This window comes from Pleurodeles waltl, chromosome 8 (assembly GCF_031143425.1).
Source record: "Pleurodeles waltl isolate 20211129_DDA chromosome 8, aPleWal1.hap1.20221129, whole genome shotgun sequence".
Taxonomy (NCBI): Eukaryota; Metazoa; Chordata; class Amphibia; order Caudata; family Salamandridae; genus Pleurodeles; species Pleurodeles waltl.
Genome location: NC_090447.1, coordinates 1248499084 through 1248518730, shown reverse-complemented (window position 1 = coordinate 1248518730; position 19647 = coordinate 1248499084). Strand labels below are relative to the sequence as shown.

At 45.1% G+C, this 19647-nt stretch overlaps 1 protein-coding gene across 2 annotated transcripts in view; it reads left to right on the top strand.

The window, feature by feature from the left end:
- Positions 1-19647, top strand: part of PDS5B (PDS5 cohesin associated factor B) — an 813886-nt gene that overhangs the window by 355364 nt on the left and 438875 nt on the right. For both annotated transcript variants that reach the window (XM_069205557.1, XM_069205556.1), the window contains exon 18: positions 18971-19076. In XM_069205557.1, the coding sequence (XP_069061658.1) occupies positions 18971-19076 (106 nt within the window). The remainder of the gene's footprint in view (positions 1-18970; positions 19077-19647) is intronic.

Below are 19647 nucleotides of genomic sequence, written 5' to 3'. Positions count from 1 at the left end.
GTCTAAATTAGCCAAACTACCATTTCCCAATCTTCAACCATGCCAAATGTAGGAGCATGTACACCTATCTAGAACCAAAAATGTATTTGAGCCATTTTAACTGCAGATTTTACTGCTCTTCTGTTTTGTCCGACCATTTGCGGTTGTAACTTCACATGCTCTGCATACTCCTGTCATCTCTAGTTGGGCGCAGACATTTGCAAGTTGTTTTACTTCAAAGAAGTCTTTAGAGTCACAAGATGCACTATGACACCTCCTTTAGTGGGGAATGTGTATGCACACTGATTCCATGTTTTTCCGCCATTGGGTTCATATATTCACAGAGAGGGCTCTGAGTTTGTCGTTTCCTGAACACGCTTTTCTATCCCATATGGCTAGTTTTGAATAACAACGTGTCTGGATAACCAGTCCTCTGCTTGACAATCCTTTATTGTATCTCCTTCTGGCACACCTCCGAAGGCACTGCTGACCGGTGCTCAGCATCCCAAACGTCACAGGCCTTCCACACCCTTCTTTGGTGTTAGCACTAGACAATGCAGACAGGAAGGGGGTGATAAAACAGATGCCCTTCTAACATTGCCCCCACTGCAGTTCTACGTAATTATGGTTTGCCATCATGACTTCTTCATCTTGTGTCCCCCAGTTACTTCAATACTTACTTTGGGTTCTGCTTCATCTTCCAATCAACAAACGAGCTATTGAAGGGAAATGTGCAAGATGCACTAACCAGTGTCTCAGAGACTCCGGGTCTCGTATTATGTGCACTGTTCCGGCTTGCACCGTGGCACAACATTAAATAGGTGTGCCAGGCAGAAACATGGATGGTGCTCCCTATTACAAATTATGTAGTCTTAAGACAGCGTATTCAGTGATGTCCTTAGCCGCTGACTGAACCTTTTGCATAGGTTCTCATTATCCTAATGAGGCTACTGGATTTGGGCGGCAGTATTGCATAGATTGTGGAGTACTAAGTACAGGCCACACCGTGTGATGCCGGTCGATCTAATCTGGGTTTTCCAGCTAGCTAGCAGCACCTCATCTCTACCCAAGAGCAGGGATGAATGTGGCAACCAGGTGTATGACAAGAAAGATTCCTCAGGGGAAACGTGGTCTATCAGTTCTCCTCCTTTTCTCTCGGTTACATTAGTCTAACACAGGCAAAGGCAAACAGAGGCAGAATATAGTTCAATAAGGGTTTATTGAAGTAACTACATCTTAGATAAAATGGCATGTTTTGCAATAACTAGGATGATGAAACACAAGAACAGTCCCACCATACTGTCACTAGGAATGATATATAGTTATCCTACCTAAGCTATGTTAGAGCACAGCAAAAGCAGCCTATTCCGCCCTTCAGGTTTCCCCCCTGGGAAGACATCCACCCCCATACCTGAACAAGGAAGCCTGTAGTCTAGAGAGACACCGTCCCCATGTATGCCAGGGGTTCGGCATCCTAAGCAAGCAGCTGTAGCGAGGCAATCAGCATACAGTCATGGTCATCTGGCTGGAATCTCCCTCTAACGTGCATGGGAGAAAAGAGTGTTTTTATAATAAAACAGTTGACATTCTAAGAAAGGGTCCCCACATAGGAGTATGTATGTTTCTGTGAATGTTGGAGAGATAGCATACCACTTTTGCTGGCAACCTTATCTAACTGCAGCCTTGAGCGAAATGAATGTCCTGCTAGGAGTGTAATGCTTTCCTAGGTGAAAGAACAATTAGATAGAGAAAATAAAACAACAATGCAAATGTGGCTATTGCTAGAAAAATAAAACGATGATAAATAAAATGTAACTAGGCTAAAATGCACAACGGCAGGCCTAGTTTGCTAAAATAACATGTCTAAAATATGGCTAAAATAGCTATACAACAAAGCAGCCTCTCCATTTCTCTCTGTACAGGCTGCATTTTCCTACACATTGAAGAGGAAACACAGATCCCCCTGTAGGTGGGTGCGTGGGGTTCCGAGCAGCCTATTTCAGCCCTCGATAGGGCGGCCCCCCGGGAGCACACTGACAGACAGTATGCCTCCTTATGGCCTATTTGTCTCTGCTTCCAGAGGCAAAGTAATTCCCTCATTTGCATTAGCCGTACCTCCATGCAAATGAGGGTTTGCCCTCAAGTTAGCAGTGGCTCTACATGTGTAGTAGAGCTTATCAGTATTACATAAGGGGCTGCATAAGTATCTGTGGCCCCTTCTGTAATACTACTCCAAGGAAGTGCTCATGCCTGTTGCACCACTGGGGCACTATGCATATAATATCTCTTGATGTCTTTATGGAGTAAGATTCGTTCAGCACTGAGGAGGGTGAAAAGTCCGGCCTTTTAGGAATCAGTGCAGCGTCTTCTGGTCCTGGATTCATCTCTTAAGTCAATAGGACCAAAAGAGGCACTTGACTTCTTGATGACACTGAAGACCATGCTCAGGTCTATAAGTACACCATCTGGCCCAAGACCCATACCTTTAAACAGAACCTGTGCCATGCTCCTGGATGTATTCATCAGGCCTCATGAGAGGTTGCTTACCAGATCAGATCTTCTCACAGAAAGCCAAATCCAGATCAGACATCTAGACCTCAGGCAGCTCAACCGAGCAATCTATCAACGGGGGTCATAGAATTGGGTTATTTCAACCTCTCCAAGGATTGTATGTAAGTTCTACAAGAAGCGTGCAGGCCCACCACACAAGCCAGTTACACAGCAATATGGAAAAGATTTCTCTTTCTGCATCAACAAACATCTGGACCTATGAAAACCTAGTGTTCAGGACATCATTTGCTATCTCCTACATCTGCAAAAGTCAGACGTGGCTTTTACTTCGGTCTGCTCACACGTCACTGCTGTACTGGCTTATTTGCAAAACAGGGTACTTTCATCCCTATTCAGGATTGAAGTAGTCAAGGATTTAATTGTGGATCTTTCGATGGTTGTATCTCCCAAAATACCCCCATCCCCTATGGAACCTTAGCATAGTCCTAGCAAGACTTATTGAACCTTTATATGAATGCTCGCTCCAGTTCCTTTCCTCTAAGGTAGCTTTCCTTGTGGTCATTACTTCCCACTGATGCATCAGCAAACTACAGGACCTCACGATACAAGAGTCCTTCATCCAGGCTCATAAAGACAGTGTTGATCTCAGAAGTAATTCAAAATTTCTCCCCAGGATGGTCTTCCCTTTCCACCTCAATCAAACTGTGGAGCTCTCAGTCTTCATTCCTCAGCCTCACTTGGTAGCAAAGTGTTACACACACTAAATATCCCGATAAAAATGGTACCTTACTTGTGTGGGTAGGCCTAGTGCCCGCAAAAGGAAATGCCCCAAAACACTATGTGGACACATCAAAATTATACTAAACTACCTGTTTTGGTGGGGGGTGGGGACCTGCGTTTTTGGTGTTGGGCTCAGCAGCCATATAAGGAAACCTACCAAACCCAAACATTTCTGAAAACTAGACACCTGAGGGAATCCAGGGAGATGTGACTTGCATGGATCCCCCATGTTTTCGTACTCAGAATCCTCACCAAACCTCAAATTTAGCTTAAAGAAATCACAATTGTCCCGCATTTCTGTGTGGGATCACCGCGCCGGGACAAATTTTCTACCACCCAATGTTCCCCTCAGTCTCCCAGTAAAAATTATACCACACTTGTGTACGTGGGCCAAGTACCTGTAACAGAGAAGAGCCAAAAACATGTCGACCTTGAGGGGGAACCAAAGCGGGTCCAAAAAAGGGCGGTCGGGTTCGCGCAGAAAAGGCCTACAAATATTATGCCCCCCCTGGGGAGCAGCCCTTACCCAAGGGGCTGCTCCCCTTATGTATAAATATAAATAAAAAGCAAAACTTCCTGGTGTCTAGTGGTTTCTGCCCTTGGGGGAAGATTGGCCTAATAAAAGTAGGCCAATCTGCCAAGGGAGCGACCGTTGCCTAATCGATGTAAGAGCGTGACCAAGCTCTGTGTGCTTCTCCCCCTCCCTCCCATAAGCTTGACAGTCATAGTGGAAGTTATCATTTCCACGTACATTTTTCAGCTGTACTATGATGTCAGCATATACTGAAGTGAAAGTGGCCATTGCCCTGTAAACCCGGCTTTGCAGTGTCTGATGGTGGTGGTAGTGTGTTTATAGTTGGTGGCATGGGTCCTTTTACATATTCCTCTGCCAGGGGACTGCATACAAGTTCTCCCCTTGAAAAGATAAATGGACTTTAGTTTTTGAGGTATTTATGAGGGATACCTGTAAAATGTGTGTTTTTTTTTTTTTGTAGGTTTGGTTATGGCTAACTGGATTGGCGAGGGCTGGACTCAAGAAAAACCCATGTGTCTGTCTGTATGCGTTCACTTCACAAAATGGCGGTGTTCTTTGTGTTGTGGTGCAATGTTCATCTTATACATTCCAGCCTGCACCTGCACACACTCCTATGCCCCGCCCTAAAACTGGTGTACCTGGTGGGTGGAGGAGGTAGCCAGTTCACATCACTTTTAGTGTAGGTTTACCCTTTCAGATTTAAACCACCTGTCCTCTAGTTTCTGTGTTTTGGTTATGTTCCCAATTAATGGCTCTCCGGACAGGAGGCAAATACAGATTGCACTTGGACCATCCCGAAAAGGTCTCTATGTGGACGCTGTGGAGGTAGTCTGCACTAATTTTCTAGCAGTGGTGGGAGAAAAAGCTCCTTCATGATTTTAAATGCTACTTCGTGTTTGACTGTAGAAGTCTATCTTTGGCCATCAGCGCAAGACTTTGACCATCCTTGTCCACTGGACACTGAGGATGCCTATGTAACCATACAAGGTATGAAGATTATTAGAAAAGGAGTATAAGGACTGGTGTGTTGCCTTCTCTCACCAGTCTGGGCTTAAACCTAAGAACCTTGCTAATTCACCTTTTTTGCTTGATCTGAAATAAGAAAAGTAGTCCTGCTTGGTTGCACAAGAGCTTGACCTTGCCCACCATGATTAATATGATCTGAAGGAAGACAGCAGAAAACCCAGCTGGCTTGAAAGACTAATGTGATGACAGCTCAAGGATCAGAGAGTGCCCTGAACTTGAGGTTGCACCAAACACTGCTACCAAAGAAAACCAAGGTCTACAAGACAGACAGGGTGTGTAAGTTAAAAGAGATGCACTTCATGATGAAAGTAGAGGCAGTATCAAAAATAGGAGATAGTATAATTTGGGAACTGAAACTGGGATAGTTTGTCTGTCTGAGTAGGTTCATGGTGGTAGTTTCATCTTTGGGGGTGTCTTTTCCAATCTCTACCAAGCTGTGTTTCCTCTGGCCTACATTCTCTGTAGGGCCCTACTGTCTCCATCTACCCATTTTATAGTGCCTTGACCCAAATTTTAAATTTGGGAATAGATGCTGCCTTCCATCGTATGGTGATCACCCTTATGGCCTCCCAACAGTGCAAGGTCCAGAAAGCAGGCTACTACTTTGTTCTTCTTAGAACTGTTGTACAGTGCTTAGGCACAGGTTTCCCAGGATTCTGAATTCATTATCCCAGTAATACTCAACTTACTCTGGACTTCAGACCAGAAGGCTGCGAAGGGCATATGATCCCAGAGAATATGGTTGAAATCAGCTGAGACTGTAGTGCAGCATGCACAGAGGGTACTGGCATTGGGAAGATAGTCTAATTTCAGTCTCTTATCTTTTTCAAGTTTGAAGAGATACATTTGTGCGATGTTAAAGTGCATGGCTTAGCCAATTAATGCGCCTTCTGCCATGCCCCGTGACAGAGATTTTAGATAATAGAGTGCGTTTCTGGTTCTGTCAGTGCTGGACCATATTGTTCGTAAGGCATGAGTCCGGGTACCGTGTATCTAGAATTTATCACAGTGGATTTCAAACTTGTCCACCTTTGTGGTGAAGGACATTAGATGGCCATCCTAAAATAAACCCCCTAAAATCATGATGCCTATGTTTTTCCAGTGTTGTAGGTCATGGTGTGTGGGGAGGCTGATTAGGGGAAAACAGGGTGTCCAGGATACTGTGCTTAGTGATGGATAGGTCTTGCTAGTAATAACTAGAAGTTGTGTACACCTCACGGCCTCCAAGTTTAATGCCCAGGAGAAGGAGTCTGTGGAGTTCCACCAGATGTAGTAGTGGACCTGTTTGTCGTTTGGGCCTGTGGATGATGTGGTAGTGAGTTATCTATTGGAATGTCAAGGGTATTGTCAGGAGATTACCCATTAAATCAAACTTCCACAGGAGCAGATGCCTTTTACCCAGCTCCCTCCAACAGATGTGTGCTCAGACTTTAATTGATTATCTGAACCCTTCATCTGCTAGGGGGAAAGGAGAATGGGAATAGAAAAAGAGAAACTGCCTCCAGATCCAGTTCGAGCCCATGTTTCCCACTTGAAGATAGGATATTCAGTGTGTGCTTCTGTAACCTGCACCTTTCTTCTTATTGGGATTTCTTTAAATGAAGGACCTGCAGTGGTGTGATAAGAGCATAGTTAAGTACATTCCTGCTGCGCATTCAACTGCTTAGCCATTCACAGTCACCCAATTCTATCGTTCTCCTAACCTGGATCTTTTGAGAGACTAGCTTCTCTCTAGGAGACCAATGTTAACTTAATGTCTTCTTTTCTCCAGGAGTCAGAGGTAATCCAAGGTTCTCTTGAGAACAGTTCAAAGGTTCACAAATATAAAATCTACTATTGTCTTTTACAGGAAACAAAAACTACTTCTCAAGGTTCAGTTTTCTCAATCACAGTCTCTAGGAATTAGTCTGAGGTTTGTCTCTAAGACTGACAAGTCTGCAAGGCAAAGAGTTTTTGAATATATATATGTTCAATGTCATGTGTAGCTGCAGATACACATGTTGTGCATTATCCTGCCATCTAGTGTTGGGCTCGCAGTGTTACAAGTTGTTTTTCTTCGGAGAAGTCTTTTCGAGTCACGAGACCGAAGGACTCCTCCCTTTCGGCTCCATTGCGCATGGGTGTCGACTCCATTGTAGATTGTTTTCTTTCCGCCATCGGGTTCGGACGTGTTCCTCTTCGCTCCGTATTTCGGTTCGGAAAAGATAGTTATCCATCGGAAAATTCGACAGTATTGTTTGCGCTCGGTACCGGGTTAGTGCTAGCACATAGACACCGAAGAAAGAGCTCCGGCGGCCCTTCGGGGCTTCCACTCCTCTGCGGGGCCTGGTCGGCCCGACCGCGTCCATCTTCAAACCTCATGGACCGGACCCCCTTCCGCTTCTGCCCCAATTGCCACGCCAAGTATCCTTATACAGACCAACACTTGATCTGTAATCTGTGTTTGTCCCCCCCAACACAAAGAGGATACTTTTGAGGCCTGTCGGGCATTTCGATCCAAGAAGACACTGCGGGATCGAAGAGCTTGAAGACTTCAGATGGCGTCGACACCGGCCGGGCACACCGACGTCGAAGAAGAGGAGAGATTTTCCATTCGAGATTCGGACTCTGACTAGTCTGAAAGTGAGCAGCCGAAGATGCAGCAAACCGTGAGTAAACCAGCCCCGGCAAAAACACACTCGAAAATAATGAAGGCCAAGGGGACGCCACCGCCAACAGGCCATGGCTTAACCCAAAAACACGGTGACCAAACAGCGGCACCAAAAAAGGCCTCTGAGCAGCCAAAGACATCAGACTCCGGTCGAGATACCGGCTCCGAACAGACTCAGCACCGAGAGTTCACCACCCCAAAAGCCAAAAAGGTTTCCTCGGAGCCAAAAAAGACTGTCAAAGGTTTTGGTGATGAAACATGCAGCCTCGGAGCCGAAACAAAGCTCCTATACAGAGGAACAAGGCCTTTACACACAATTACAATGTCACATATTTGAACAAGAACTGGGCATGGGAGAGCCAGACCATACCCAGAGGAGGCTTCATATACAAAAAGACACAGGGAAAATCAGAACTCTCCTCCATTGAAGATGAAGCGGAAGCTCGCATTCCAAGAGGCGGAAATGCAGCCAAAAGCGAAAGTGGCTAAAGAATAAACACCACCACAGTTTTCGCCACAACAATCGCCAACACAGTCGCCACATCTGTCCCCGGTAGCAACACCCCCAATGATGCAGTCACCAACACACACAGGGATGAGCCAAGATGACCCGGATGCATGGGATTTGTATGATGCACCGGTCTCTGACGATAGTCCTGATTGCTACCCGGCAAGACCTTCACCACCTGAGGACAGTACTGCTTACATGCAGGCGGTTTCCAGGGCAGCTACATTTCATATTGTAGCATTGCATGCAGAGCCCATAGAAGATGACTTCTTGTTCAACACCCTGTCATCTACGCACAGCCAATACCAAAGCTTGCCAATGATGCCAGGCATGTTAAAACACGCCAAACAGGTGTTTCAGGACCCAGTCAAAGGCAGAGCCATCACGCCTAGGGTGTAGAAGAAATATAAACCTCCCCCTACTGACCCTGTGTACATCACACAACAGTTAACTCCTGATTCGGTGGTAGTAGGAGCAGCCCGGAAGAGGGTAAACTCACAAACTTCTGGAGACGCACCACCGCCCAACAAAGAAAGTCGGAAATTCGATGCAGCAGGCAAGAGGGTGACAGCACAGGCAGCCAATCAATGGAGAATTGCCAACTCTCAAGCTCTACTGGCAAGATACGACAGGGCACATTGGGATGAAATGCAACATCTCATTCAACACCTTCCCAAAGAGTTCCAGAAACGTGCCCAACAGGTTGTCGAGGAGGGCCAAACTATCTCCAACAACCAAATAAGGTCGGCTATGGACTCAGCAGACACGGCGGCCAGGACAGTAAACACGGAGGTAACCATTCGGAGACACGCATGGCTAAGGACCTCTGGATTTAAGCCCGTAATTCAGCAGGCTGTGCTAAATATGCCTTTCAATGAACAACAATTATTTGGGCCGGAGGTGGATACGACGATAGAAAAACTGAAAAAAGACACGGACACGGCCAAAGCCATGGGCGTGCTCTACTCCCCACATAGCTGAGGCACTTTTAGGAAGCCGCACTTTAGAGGGGGGTTTCGGGCCCAAACCACAGAGCCTTCCACCTCACAAGTCAGACCCACATATCAGGCCCAGTATCAGAGAGGAGGTTTTAGAGGACAATATAGGGGTGGACAGTTCCCTAAAACAAGAGGGAAATTCCAGAGCCCAAAAACCCCACAAACTAAACAGTGACTTCAATGTCACAAACCCCCACCACACAACACCAGTGGTGGGTGGGGTGGACTTACAGATTATTACCACAACTGGGAACACATAACTATGGACGCGTGGGTCCTAGCCATTATCCAGCATGGTTATTGCATAGAATTCCTACATTTGCCACCAGATGTGCCTCCAAGAGCACACAATATGTCCAAACAACACTTAGAAGTCCAAGCATTATTACAAAAAGAAGCAATAGAACTAGTACCCAACCATCAAAAAGGAACAGGTGTTTACTCCCTGTATTTCCTAATTCCAAAAAAGGACAAAACACTGAGACCCATATTAGACCTCAGAACACTGAATCTTTTCATCAAATCAGATCACTTTCACATGGTGACACTTCAAGATGTGATTTTGTTGCTCAAACAACAAGACTACATGTTAACATTAGATTTCAAAGATGCTTATTTCCACATACCCATACATCCTTCCCACAGGAAATACTTGAGGTTTGTCCAAGGCGTGCATTACCAATTCAAAGTGTTACCATTCGGCATAACAACAGCCCCAAGAGTATTCACAAAATGCCAGGCAGTAGTAGCCGCTCACATCAGGAGACAGCACATGCACGTATTCCCTTACTTAGACGATTGGTTAATAAAAACCAGCACTCAGCAACAGTGTCTTCTACACACAAAATACATCATAGAAACCCTTCACAAACTAGGGTTCTCTGTAAACTACCAAAAATCACATCTACAACCGTGTCAAATACAACAATATTGTTGTTGTTAAGAGCAACAATCAACACACAAAAGGGGATTTCCACTCCAAGTCCACAAAGGGTACAAGCCTTCCAAAATGTAATACTAAACATGTACCCAAACCAACACTATCAAGTGAGGTCTGTAATGAAACTCCTAGGCGTGATGTCTTCATGCATAGCCACTGTCCCTAACGCAAGACTACACATGCGGCCCTTAGAACAGTGCCTAGCAACACAATGGACACAAGCACAGGGTCAACTTCAAGATCTAGTGTTGATAGACTGCCAAACACACTTCTCGCTTCAATGGTGGAATAATATAAATTTAAACCAAGCGTGGCCATTCCAAGACCCAGTGCTTCAATACGTGATCACAACAGATGCTTCCATGATAGGGTGGGGAGCACACCTCAACCAGCACAGTATACAGGGACAATGGGACGTTCAACAAACACAACTGCATATAAATCATTTAGAGCTGTTAGCAGTGTTTTTAGCATTAAAAGCATTTCAAGCGCTAATAGTCCACAAACACATTCTTGTCACAGCAGACAACATGACAACAATGTATTACTTAAACAAACAAGGAGGGACACACTCATCACAACTGTGTCTCTTAGCACAGAAGATTTGGCATTGTGCGATTCACAGTCACATTCGCCTAATAGCACAATACACCCCAGGGATTCAAAACCAGTTGGCCGACAATCTCAGTCGAGCTCACCAACAGACACACGAATGGGAAATTCATCCCCAGATACTACAAACTTACTTTCTACGCTGGGGAACATCAAAAATAGACCTATTCGCAACAAAAGAAAACGCAAAATGCCAAAACTTCGCGTCCAGGTATCCACACCCTCAGTCCAAAGGCAATGCGTTATGGATGAGTTGGTCAGGGATATTTGCCTACGATGTTCCCCCTCTCCCACTCCTTCCTTATCTGGTAAACAAATTGAGTCAAAACAAACTAATACGAATAGCACCAACCTGGGCTCGCCAACCATGGTATACAATATTACTGGACCTGTCAGTAGTACCTCATATCAAACTACCAAACACACCAGATCTGTTAACTCAACACAAACAGCAGATCAGACACCCGAATCCAGCATCGCTCAATCTAGCAATCTGGCTCCTGAAGTCTTAGAATTTTGACATTTAGACCTTACACAAGAATGTATGGAGGTCATTAAACAAGCTAGAAAACCTACTACAAGACATTGTTACACAAACAAATGGAAAAGATTTGCTTATTACTGCCATAATAATCAAATTCAACAGCTACATGCTTCTGCAAAAAACATTGTAAGCTATTTATTACACTTACAAAAATCAAAACTAGCATTTTCTTCTATCAAAATACATCTCACAGCAATATCTGCCTATCTGCCGATAACACATTCAACATCACTCTTTAGAATCCCGGTCATCAAAGCATTTATGGAGGGTTTAAAAAGAATCATACCCCCAAGAACACCACCAGTTCCCTCGTGGAACCTCAATATTGTATTAACACGACTCATGGGTCCACCATTTGAACCCATGCACTCTTGTGAGATGCAATACTTAACCTGGAAAGAAGCCTTCCTAATAGCTATCACATCTCTTAGAAGAGTAAGTGAAATACAAGCATTCACTATACAAGAACCCTTTATACAAATACATAAACATAAAGTGGTTCTCCGTACAAATCCAAAGTTCTTACCAAAAGTTATATCACCGTTCCACCTAAACCAAACAGTGGAACTCCCAGTCTTTTTTTCCACAACCAGACTCAGTAGCCGAAAGAGCCTTACATACGTTAGACATCAAAAGAGCACTAATGTATTACATTGATAGAACAAAACAATTTCGTAAAACAAAACAATTGTTTGTAGCCTTCCAAAAACCTCATGCAGGAAATCCAATATCCAAACAAGGCATTGCCAGATGGATAGTGAAATGTATTCAGACCTGCAATATTAAAGCAAAAAGAGATCTGCCTATTACGCCAAAGGCGCACTCCACTAGGAAGAAAGGCGCCACAATGGCCTTTCTAGGAAATATACCTATGACAGAAATCTGTAAGGCAGCCACATGGTCTACGCGTCATACATTCTCAAAACATTACTGTGTAGATGTATTAACAACACAACAAGCCTCAGTAGGACAGGCTGTATTAAGAACATTATTTCAAACAACTTCAACTCCTACAGGCTAAGCCACCGCTTTTGGGGAGCTAATTGCTTACTAGTCTATGCACAGCATGTGTATCTGCAGCTACACATAACATCGAACATAAAATGTCACTTACCCAGTGTACATCTGTTCGTGGCATGAGACGCTGCAGATTCACATGCGCCCTCCCACCTCCCCGGGAGCCTGTAGCCGTTATAAGTTGATGAAACTTGTACATTTGTAAATTTGTAAATATATACTTTTTTTTATACACATTATGTACATACATACTCACTCCATTGCATGGGCACTTTTACTATATACACAACTCCTACCTCACCCTCTGCGGGGAAAACAATCTAAGATGGAGTTGACGCCCATGCGCAATGGAGCCGAAAGGGAGGAGTCCCTCGGCCTTGTGACAGATGTACACTGGGTAAGTGACATTTTCTCTCTCTCTCTCTCTCTACACACACACACACTCACACTCACACACACTCACACTCCTTACTGCAGTTGCTTGAAGTTCTGTTTAGCCAAAATTAATTCTCCTCAGAAAGCTGATAGCCAGTTGTTGGAAGAAGGAAAACAAATCAGCTTCTGCGAAAATGAAAAAATAGCTGGTGTGCACACCGTAACAAGAAAAAGAATTAATTTACTCAAAACTGAAAGAAATCTGTATGAAATGAAGTGTCTCAGGAACACTGCTCATTCTCCTCAGGATGACAGTTGAAGTGTGCAGCTCCCAGAGAGAAACAGCTGGAGGGAATCTGCAGCACGAGACTAAGGTAGAAACACTACAGCGCTGACCTCACAAAGATTTGCGTCCACCAACTTGAGTGGCAGTTAAACCAGAGGAAGCTAGTTCTAAGAACAGCCTCCGCAAGAGCCACTGGGAGTGAGGATGCTGCTGCAACCAACGTGGGTACAAAGAAAAGGGAATCACCTTTGCCGAGGGAAGAACTTAACAACGCTGGCAATTGTTTTCCTGACAGGTGTAGTTCAAACAACACTAGTAAGATAGGCCAATGAAAGAGAATTTTCAACATGAGGTTCTCAAGCGTGGAGTAACTATAATAGGTTGTATAATTTGGATCCAAAAAGGGGACAGATATTGGTGTAGGAGGAACATCAGACCCAGCTTGAACTGAGGCAACAGTAATGTTGGCTCACATGGCTTATCCCATTCAAATAAGGTTATCAGCTGCCTGTGTAGACATCATTGGGAGGGATTCCCATTCCTGAAGTGGTATTAAGAGAAAGGAGTTATCCTCGGAGACTTCAGATAAGTTGAATGCTAGTGCCTCTGTTGGATCACGGAAGGAGGCATCTGCCACCTGGGCTGTTCCTGTGACGGAGCCACTGTTTGGGTCAATGGTGCCCTATATAGTGCTCAGTGTCTGGCCATGTTGTGTTCCCATTTGAGGGTGCATCTGCCTGTGAGGAGTTTCCTGGCTGTCTGCTCAGTCCCAAGTTGCCGCAGGCTTGATGAGGAAAAAAGGCATTCTTTCCCAACACAGTTTTTTTGTTCTCATAGATCTTTATTTGTTTTAAAGAGTGGGTAACAACATAAGGATGCATATTGCTAAAAGTCAACATACAGGTATCATTTCCACAGATGTATACCATGCAGGCACTATCTCACAGCATAATATGTCCAGCAATTAAAGTGATGAAATTATACATTCCATTTAGCTAGGGTTACTTCTACACTGCGCACTTGTTGGTGCAGGTGATTGACCCTAGTAGTTATTTTGCCTATTATTGTCCTATGCATTGTGTATATGCTCTTCCCTTGATCAACTTATGTAACCAAAAAGTTTAACTGGCAAAAACATTTAGGGTTTGTGTGTGAGAGGGCGCAAGCAATATACTTTACGGATGAGGCGGTGTGCTAATTATTGGGCAGGGGTGGAGTCGGCTCTTAATATTTAAGGTCGCCTATGCACTGTGTCCCTCTAGGTGCTCTGCATGTTTATTAGTCACTCAACTTCTTCAAATAATGTTGCCCATTTAGGGGGCCTGGTCGGGGGCTATGGCGCATGTTAGCTACCTGCAGTAATTGTTGCTCACGCATGTATCCCTGCGTGTAAGTCTGATAGCCATCCCATAGCTGGCGGTGTTATGTTAGATTTCCAGCACATTGCTAAGCAGTGTTTTGCAAGGATCAGTGCTAGGTCTAAAATCTTGTTAGTAGCCTTACGCTGTGGAGTTCTGTGTGTGCACCCCTATATGTAGTGTAGCCCCTCCAGGCATAATTCCCCTCCCTTGATTTTGTTCAACATCTCGGTTATAGATTCCCAGAACTTAGTTACATGAGTACATGTCCACACCATGTGTAGGAAGTAGCTGTTGTGGGCGTGGCATCTCACGCATGTGCTCGCCACTCCCGGATACATTTTCGCCAGTCTTGTAGGGGTGAGGTAAATGTGGTGCAGGCAATTAAATTGTGTGAATTTGTAGCAGGCATTCGTGGAGATGATCTTCGGCACTAGGAGGGCATGCGCCCATTGTTTATCTGTGAGCAATATTTGGAGTGCTGTTTCCAAGTGTGCCCTGAGCGCCCAGAACGGCTGTACCTTGTCCATATCTAACGCACTGTATATATTTGGGATCGCTTTTCTCTCTCCCCTTTGAGATAAGAGGACCTGCAGCAGTGCTGACTTAGGTCGTTCCCTATGTTGTTCCAGTATTGTTGTGTGATGTATAATGTGATAGTGACGCATTTGTCAGGAAAGTGCCCGGTGATATGCCATAGTCGTTGACCAGATTGTCAAATGGAACTAAAATGTGATCTTCGAACAGGTCACCCCATTCCGTTATGTGTGCACTCTCCCATACGGCCGCCGTCGATTCATAACGTTTATCCATGCATCCAGATAGGACCCACAATGACAAGCGGGGGCATATGGGTATTTTTGATGTGTGGTGTGTGTATAGGTGTTCCAGCATTCTTGACATAATTCATCTATGGACACTAGTTGTCTTCCCTTACCCTATATCAGTGCAATAAGAAATGAACTCATTTCGGTTAACAGTTTATGTTGGAGTATTACCGGGATGGCTGAGAAGTAATATAGTAATCTAGGGAGTACTAACATCTTGGATATGACAAGTCTGCCCATTGGGGAAAAGGGGAGGGACGTCCAAAACTGCAGTGAGGATCTCACGTCTGTCAGTGCCCTGCCAGTAATTGCATCTATAAAATCCCTTTCTGCATGGTCTATTCTAATCTCCAAATATTTGAAGGTATCACAGGACCATGTCAGGGGAGTGGAGGGCAGCTTTTCACGCTGTTGTGGGGAACAGGCAGGATTTCTCCCAGTTTACTCTGAGGCCTGGTGCCCTGCCGGATTGTTGTAATAATGCCATCAGTTGGGGATAGCACCTTGGCATTATTGCGAAGGTATCCTAGGGCATCGTCTGTGTACCGTGATATAATGTGCCATCTCTCCCCATTTGTAGTCCCCTCTCAGGCGCGCGCACCCAGATGGTGTGTGCCAAGGGTTCCAACGCAAAAAGCAGGGCCACAGGGGGCATTCCTGTCGAGTCCCACGTTCGATCACAGTGGGGTCGGAGATCAGATTGCCTGTCTTCACCCACGCTAATGGTGTGTGATGGTGAAGGGCAATCCATCTAAGGAAGCTAGGGCCAATGCCCATTATTTTTAACACCTTTGTCAAGTATTCCCAACCCAATGTGTTGAATGCTTTTTCGGTGTTAAGTGATACCACCCAGGCTCCTATCACCCCACCCCGGCTCCACTTTGTGCCCAACACATAATTGAGAACAAGCATCCGAGATTCTGAAACGTGCTTCTGCCAGGGATAAATCCATTCTGTAGTTCGAGTTACGTAGTGACAGTGGTCGATACGACCCTATCATTAGCGGGTTTCTGCCCGGCTTGGGTAAAACCACTAGTGTCGCATCATGCATAGAAGTAGGTAGGATACCCTTGGTGTATGCAGTGTTGTAAATTGGTAATAATCTGGGTTCTAATAATGTCTGGTACGTGGTTTAGAATTTGATCGGCCACCCATTGGTGCCCGGAGTTTTACCCCGATTGATTGCTTCTTCTATTTCCCATATTTGCAGAGGAGTCTCTAATGCATCACGGTCCTCCGGCGCCACGCGTGGTATGCATAGGTCGTTTAAGAATGATCCTAACTTTTCGCCTTACGTATGTGTCACTGAAGCAGCATATAATTTGGGATTAATACGAGCAAAATGCAGAATTAATATCCGCCTGCATGTTAAACAACTGTCCATCCCTATCCCTTACAGCAGTAATTGGGGCATGAATGATCTCCGAGCTCAAAAGCTAGGCTAAGAGTTTGCCCGCTTAATCCCCCTCTGCATACTTTCTCACTTGGTATTCCTTTTAGTCCAGTTGAGTCTATCTAGGGCCTTTTTGTATGTAATGCGTGTGCTAGTCAGCCAGGAAGGGTGGTGTGGGGGGTGGGGGTTAGGAGTTGCTCAAAGTGTCACATTTTGGACTATAGTTTCTGGAGTTCCCTGCGTAAGAGTAGTGTGACACCAAAGTTCGTTTTTATCGAGTGTCCCCTGAGTAATACCTTGAATGCATCCTATTCTATCCCTGCATCTGATGCTGTGCCTGCGTTTATCTCAAAGTGAGTTTTAATATGCTCTCTAAGGGAATCCCTATATGCTGGATTCTGTAGGGCCGACACAGCCATCCTCCACGTGGGTATTTTGGGGCTGGGGGGGAGTTAGAGGCTGTTTCCGGTTCCACCATAGCCAAATTCGCAAGGGTGAGTGGTCTGTGCACTACCAAGATATTTGACATTAGTAATCTTCAGTAGCGCCTCCGAATTACAATAGAAAAGATCTATCCTAGTGTTCAGATCATGTAATCCTGAATAATAAGAATATCCGTGCTCTGTGGGATATAGGCCCCTCAACGCATCGTACAGTTAGTTGTGCATTGCCCACTGGTGTAAATGTTGTGTAATCAGTATAGATTTGGGTGCCAGAGACCGGTGGCCGGGATCGATCCAACTCTTGTCTGGAATGCTATTGTAGTCCCCCTATTCCCCCCTGCCTATAACTCTTCACCCCCGTCTCCCATGCATCCTCCTTAGTTCTGCCCATGAGCCACGATGTTCTGCCCAGGCATCTCCAGGGTCACTACTCTTTGAATGGAGGGTGGTGGGGTGGGAGGAAGCCGTGAGCCGCTAGCTCCTCCAAACCCCCACCGGGACGCTCGAGGTGTCCTTCATGCTCTGTCGTTGAGCTCCTACTAGATCGCAAGGGGGCCGCCCACCACTGGGATGGCTCCCCCTGATATTCTTCCTCCAGGCCTCGATTGCCTCTCCCATCGCAGGCCTGTCCAGAGCAGCCTCCGCCCTGTGTGGCGAACCTCGTCTTGGGCTCGGTCCCCCGACGCTCCCCGCACTCACCAGGAAGTTCACCATCTCACTGTGCTGCGATCCACAGCTGTCAGCGAACGCACTCCCTTGAACGAGAGATGTCTTTGCTCCCAGGTCCTTATGAGGTCTGATCGTGGGGCCTCCAGGCCCGTGCCAAAGCCTCGATCACACGGGCGGACACAATTCCGTTGTCGCGCCTGTGTCGTTTGTCTTTCTGATTCTTCTTTGCCACCTTCGATGTCTAGGTGGTTTCTGGTGGTGGGACCCCTGTGTCGTACATTTATGAGGCTGGGTTATGGCTTTTATTGCAGGATATCGTGAGGGCCTGGAGGGGAGTCGGACCCCGACGTCCACTCCGGTCGCCATCTTGGCCACGCACCCCTTTCCCAACACAATCTTAAGTTTAGCAGGGAACATTAACAAGTATTTTAGACCCTGTTTTTTGCAACTTTCCACTGTATGTCCAGGATGTAGTCTATCTGGTGCTGGCAGCAAAGTGTAGTCTGCAAAAATGAATACTTGGTGATTGTCTTGTTTTTTTTTTAGTCTGATGTTTTTTTTTTTTTTCTGATGATCATCTGCGTCTTCTGCTGTGCCTTCGAAGAAAGGGACCTGCTCTGTGCTGTCTTTACCTTGCTTTTGTAAGATTGGGGCTGCAGTGAGATGGCGTGGAACTTTTCCTTGAGAGAGAGGTCCTGGTAATATCTAGGACCTCTAGGATTATATCAGGTTCATCTGGCTCCGTTGTATGTGGGGATTCCACCAGCAACTGTCCCTGGTAATCCCTGTGGTGGAATTCCTATTCTAGTTGCTTGAGTTTGCCCATAGTGTTTGCAGGTGTGACCAGCAGGGGTTGTAGGGAAGGGATTGACTCCCGGGAGTCATATTAGCTAAGGTTGGTCAAGCCGTTCCTGTGTTAGTCTCGTATCCAAGGTCCTTATCAGAGTGCCACAGGATTTGAAAGTTATCTGCCATGAGCGGTTGTGGTTGTTGCAGGGGAGGGGGGGGGGGGGTGGAAGGGAATCAATCAGCCTGTGTTATTTCATCCATCTCTGTCTGTCTCTTTACCCCTCAAATTTACCAACCTCTTCTATTCGGGGGAGTGGTGTTCTTAATGTTTGTGTTAAGAGGGCCCCTTCAAAGCAACAGGTGTAGGGAAATTTCCAGGGAAATGGGGGTCCAAGGTGCCTAACAAATCCACATTATTAATTAAATGAATTTAAACTCATTGTTGTGTTTATTATATTCTTGATAGAGAACACTAACATTAATTTCATAGAGATCTATTTTGATTTGTTAGCCTTTATGGTGTCAGAAAATCAGCCTTTAAGCTTAGAAAGCTTGGTATGCCATTTTTGGTCGTCAGTTCTGTTGAATTCTTTTTGGCAGTTAAAAAAACGTTGTGCTTCTTTAACTTACATGTTATCTCAGTGTGTCATAATAACCATTGCCATACTGATCAACGATATTACAGTAGGTTTAGAAATGAGGTTTCTAATCATGTGTTTACCTTTTCAAGTTCCCTTATCAAACAAGTGAACAAATCGATAGATGGGACCGCAGATGATGAAGAAGAAGGGGTACCTACAGATCAAGCAATTCGAGCTGGTCTTGAGTTACTTAAGGTATATGTTTGTTTCAGAATGTTTGTTGCCATACCATGTATTATAAGCCCTAAATCTGTAGATTTGCAGGCCCCTGAGACTATACCTTGGTGTCTGAATGGGAAGCACTATAATCCCTTCCAATACAGACTACTTTAAAAATAGTACATTTGTCCTCTCTGTTCTTAGATGCATGCTCTAGCACTATGCCTCCCATGCTGTATTTAGTAGCACAGCAATACCATGTAGCCTAATACTTTGTTTCTGCTAAAGGTTGTATCAAAGTTTCATTTGTTCTTCAATAAAAACAGCTTTCATCTTTCAGTTCTCCTTCATGTTCTTCTGAAATGTGATGAGTGTTCCATAGGCTTGTTCTAGAATTCTCTCTTTTTAAGTTTACGTATTTTACTTCAGTGATTACAGGATTAGTGGTGTGCTTTTTCAGGGCTCAGGAGCATATTGCCATTTACTAAGTGGGCTATCTTCTACAGGTCTGCTACATTGCAGTAGAAATTTAGGGTCTGATGTCTAGGGCCGGAGTATTGTCTGCTAAAGACTTCTTATTGAGCTGCATGTACTTAAAGTGATCAGA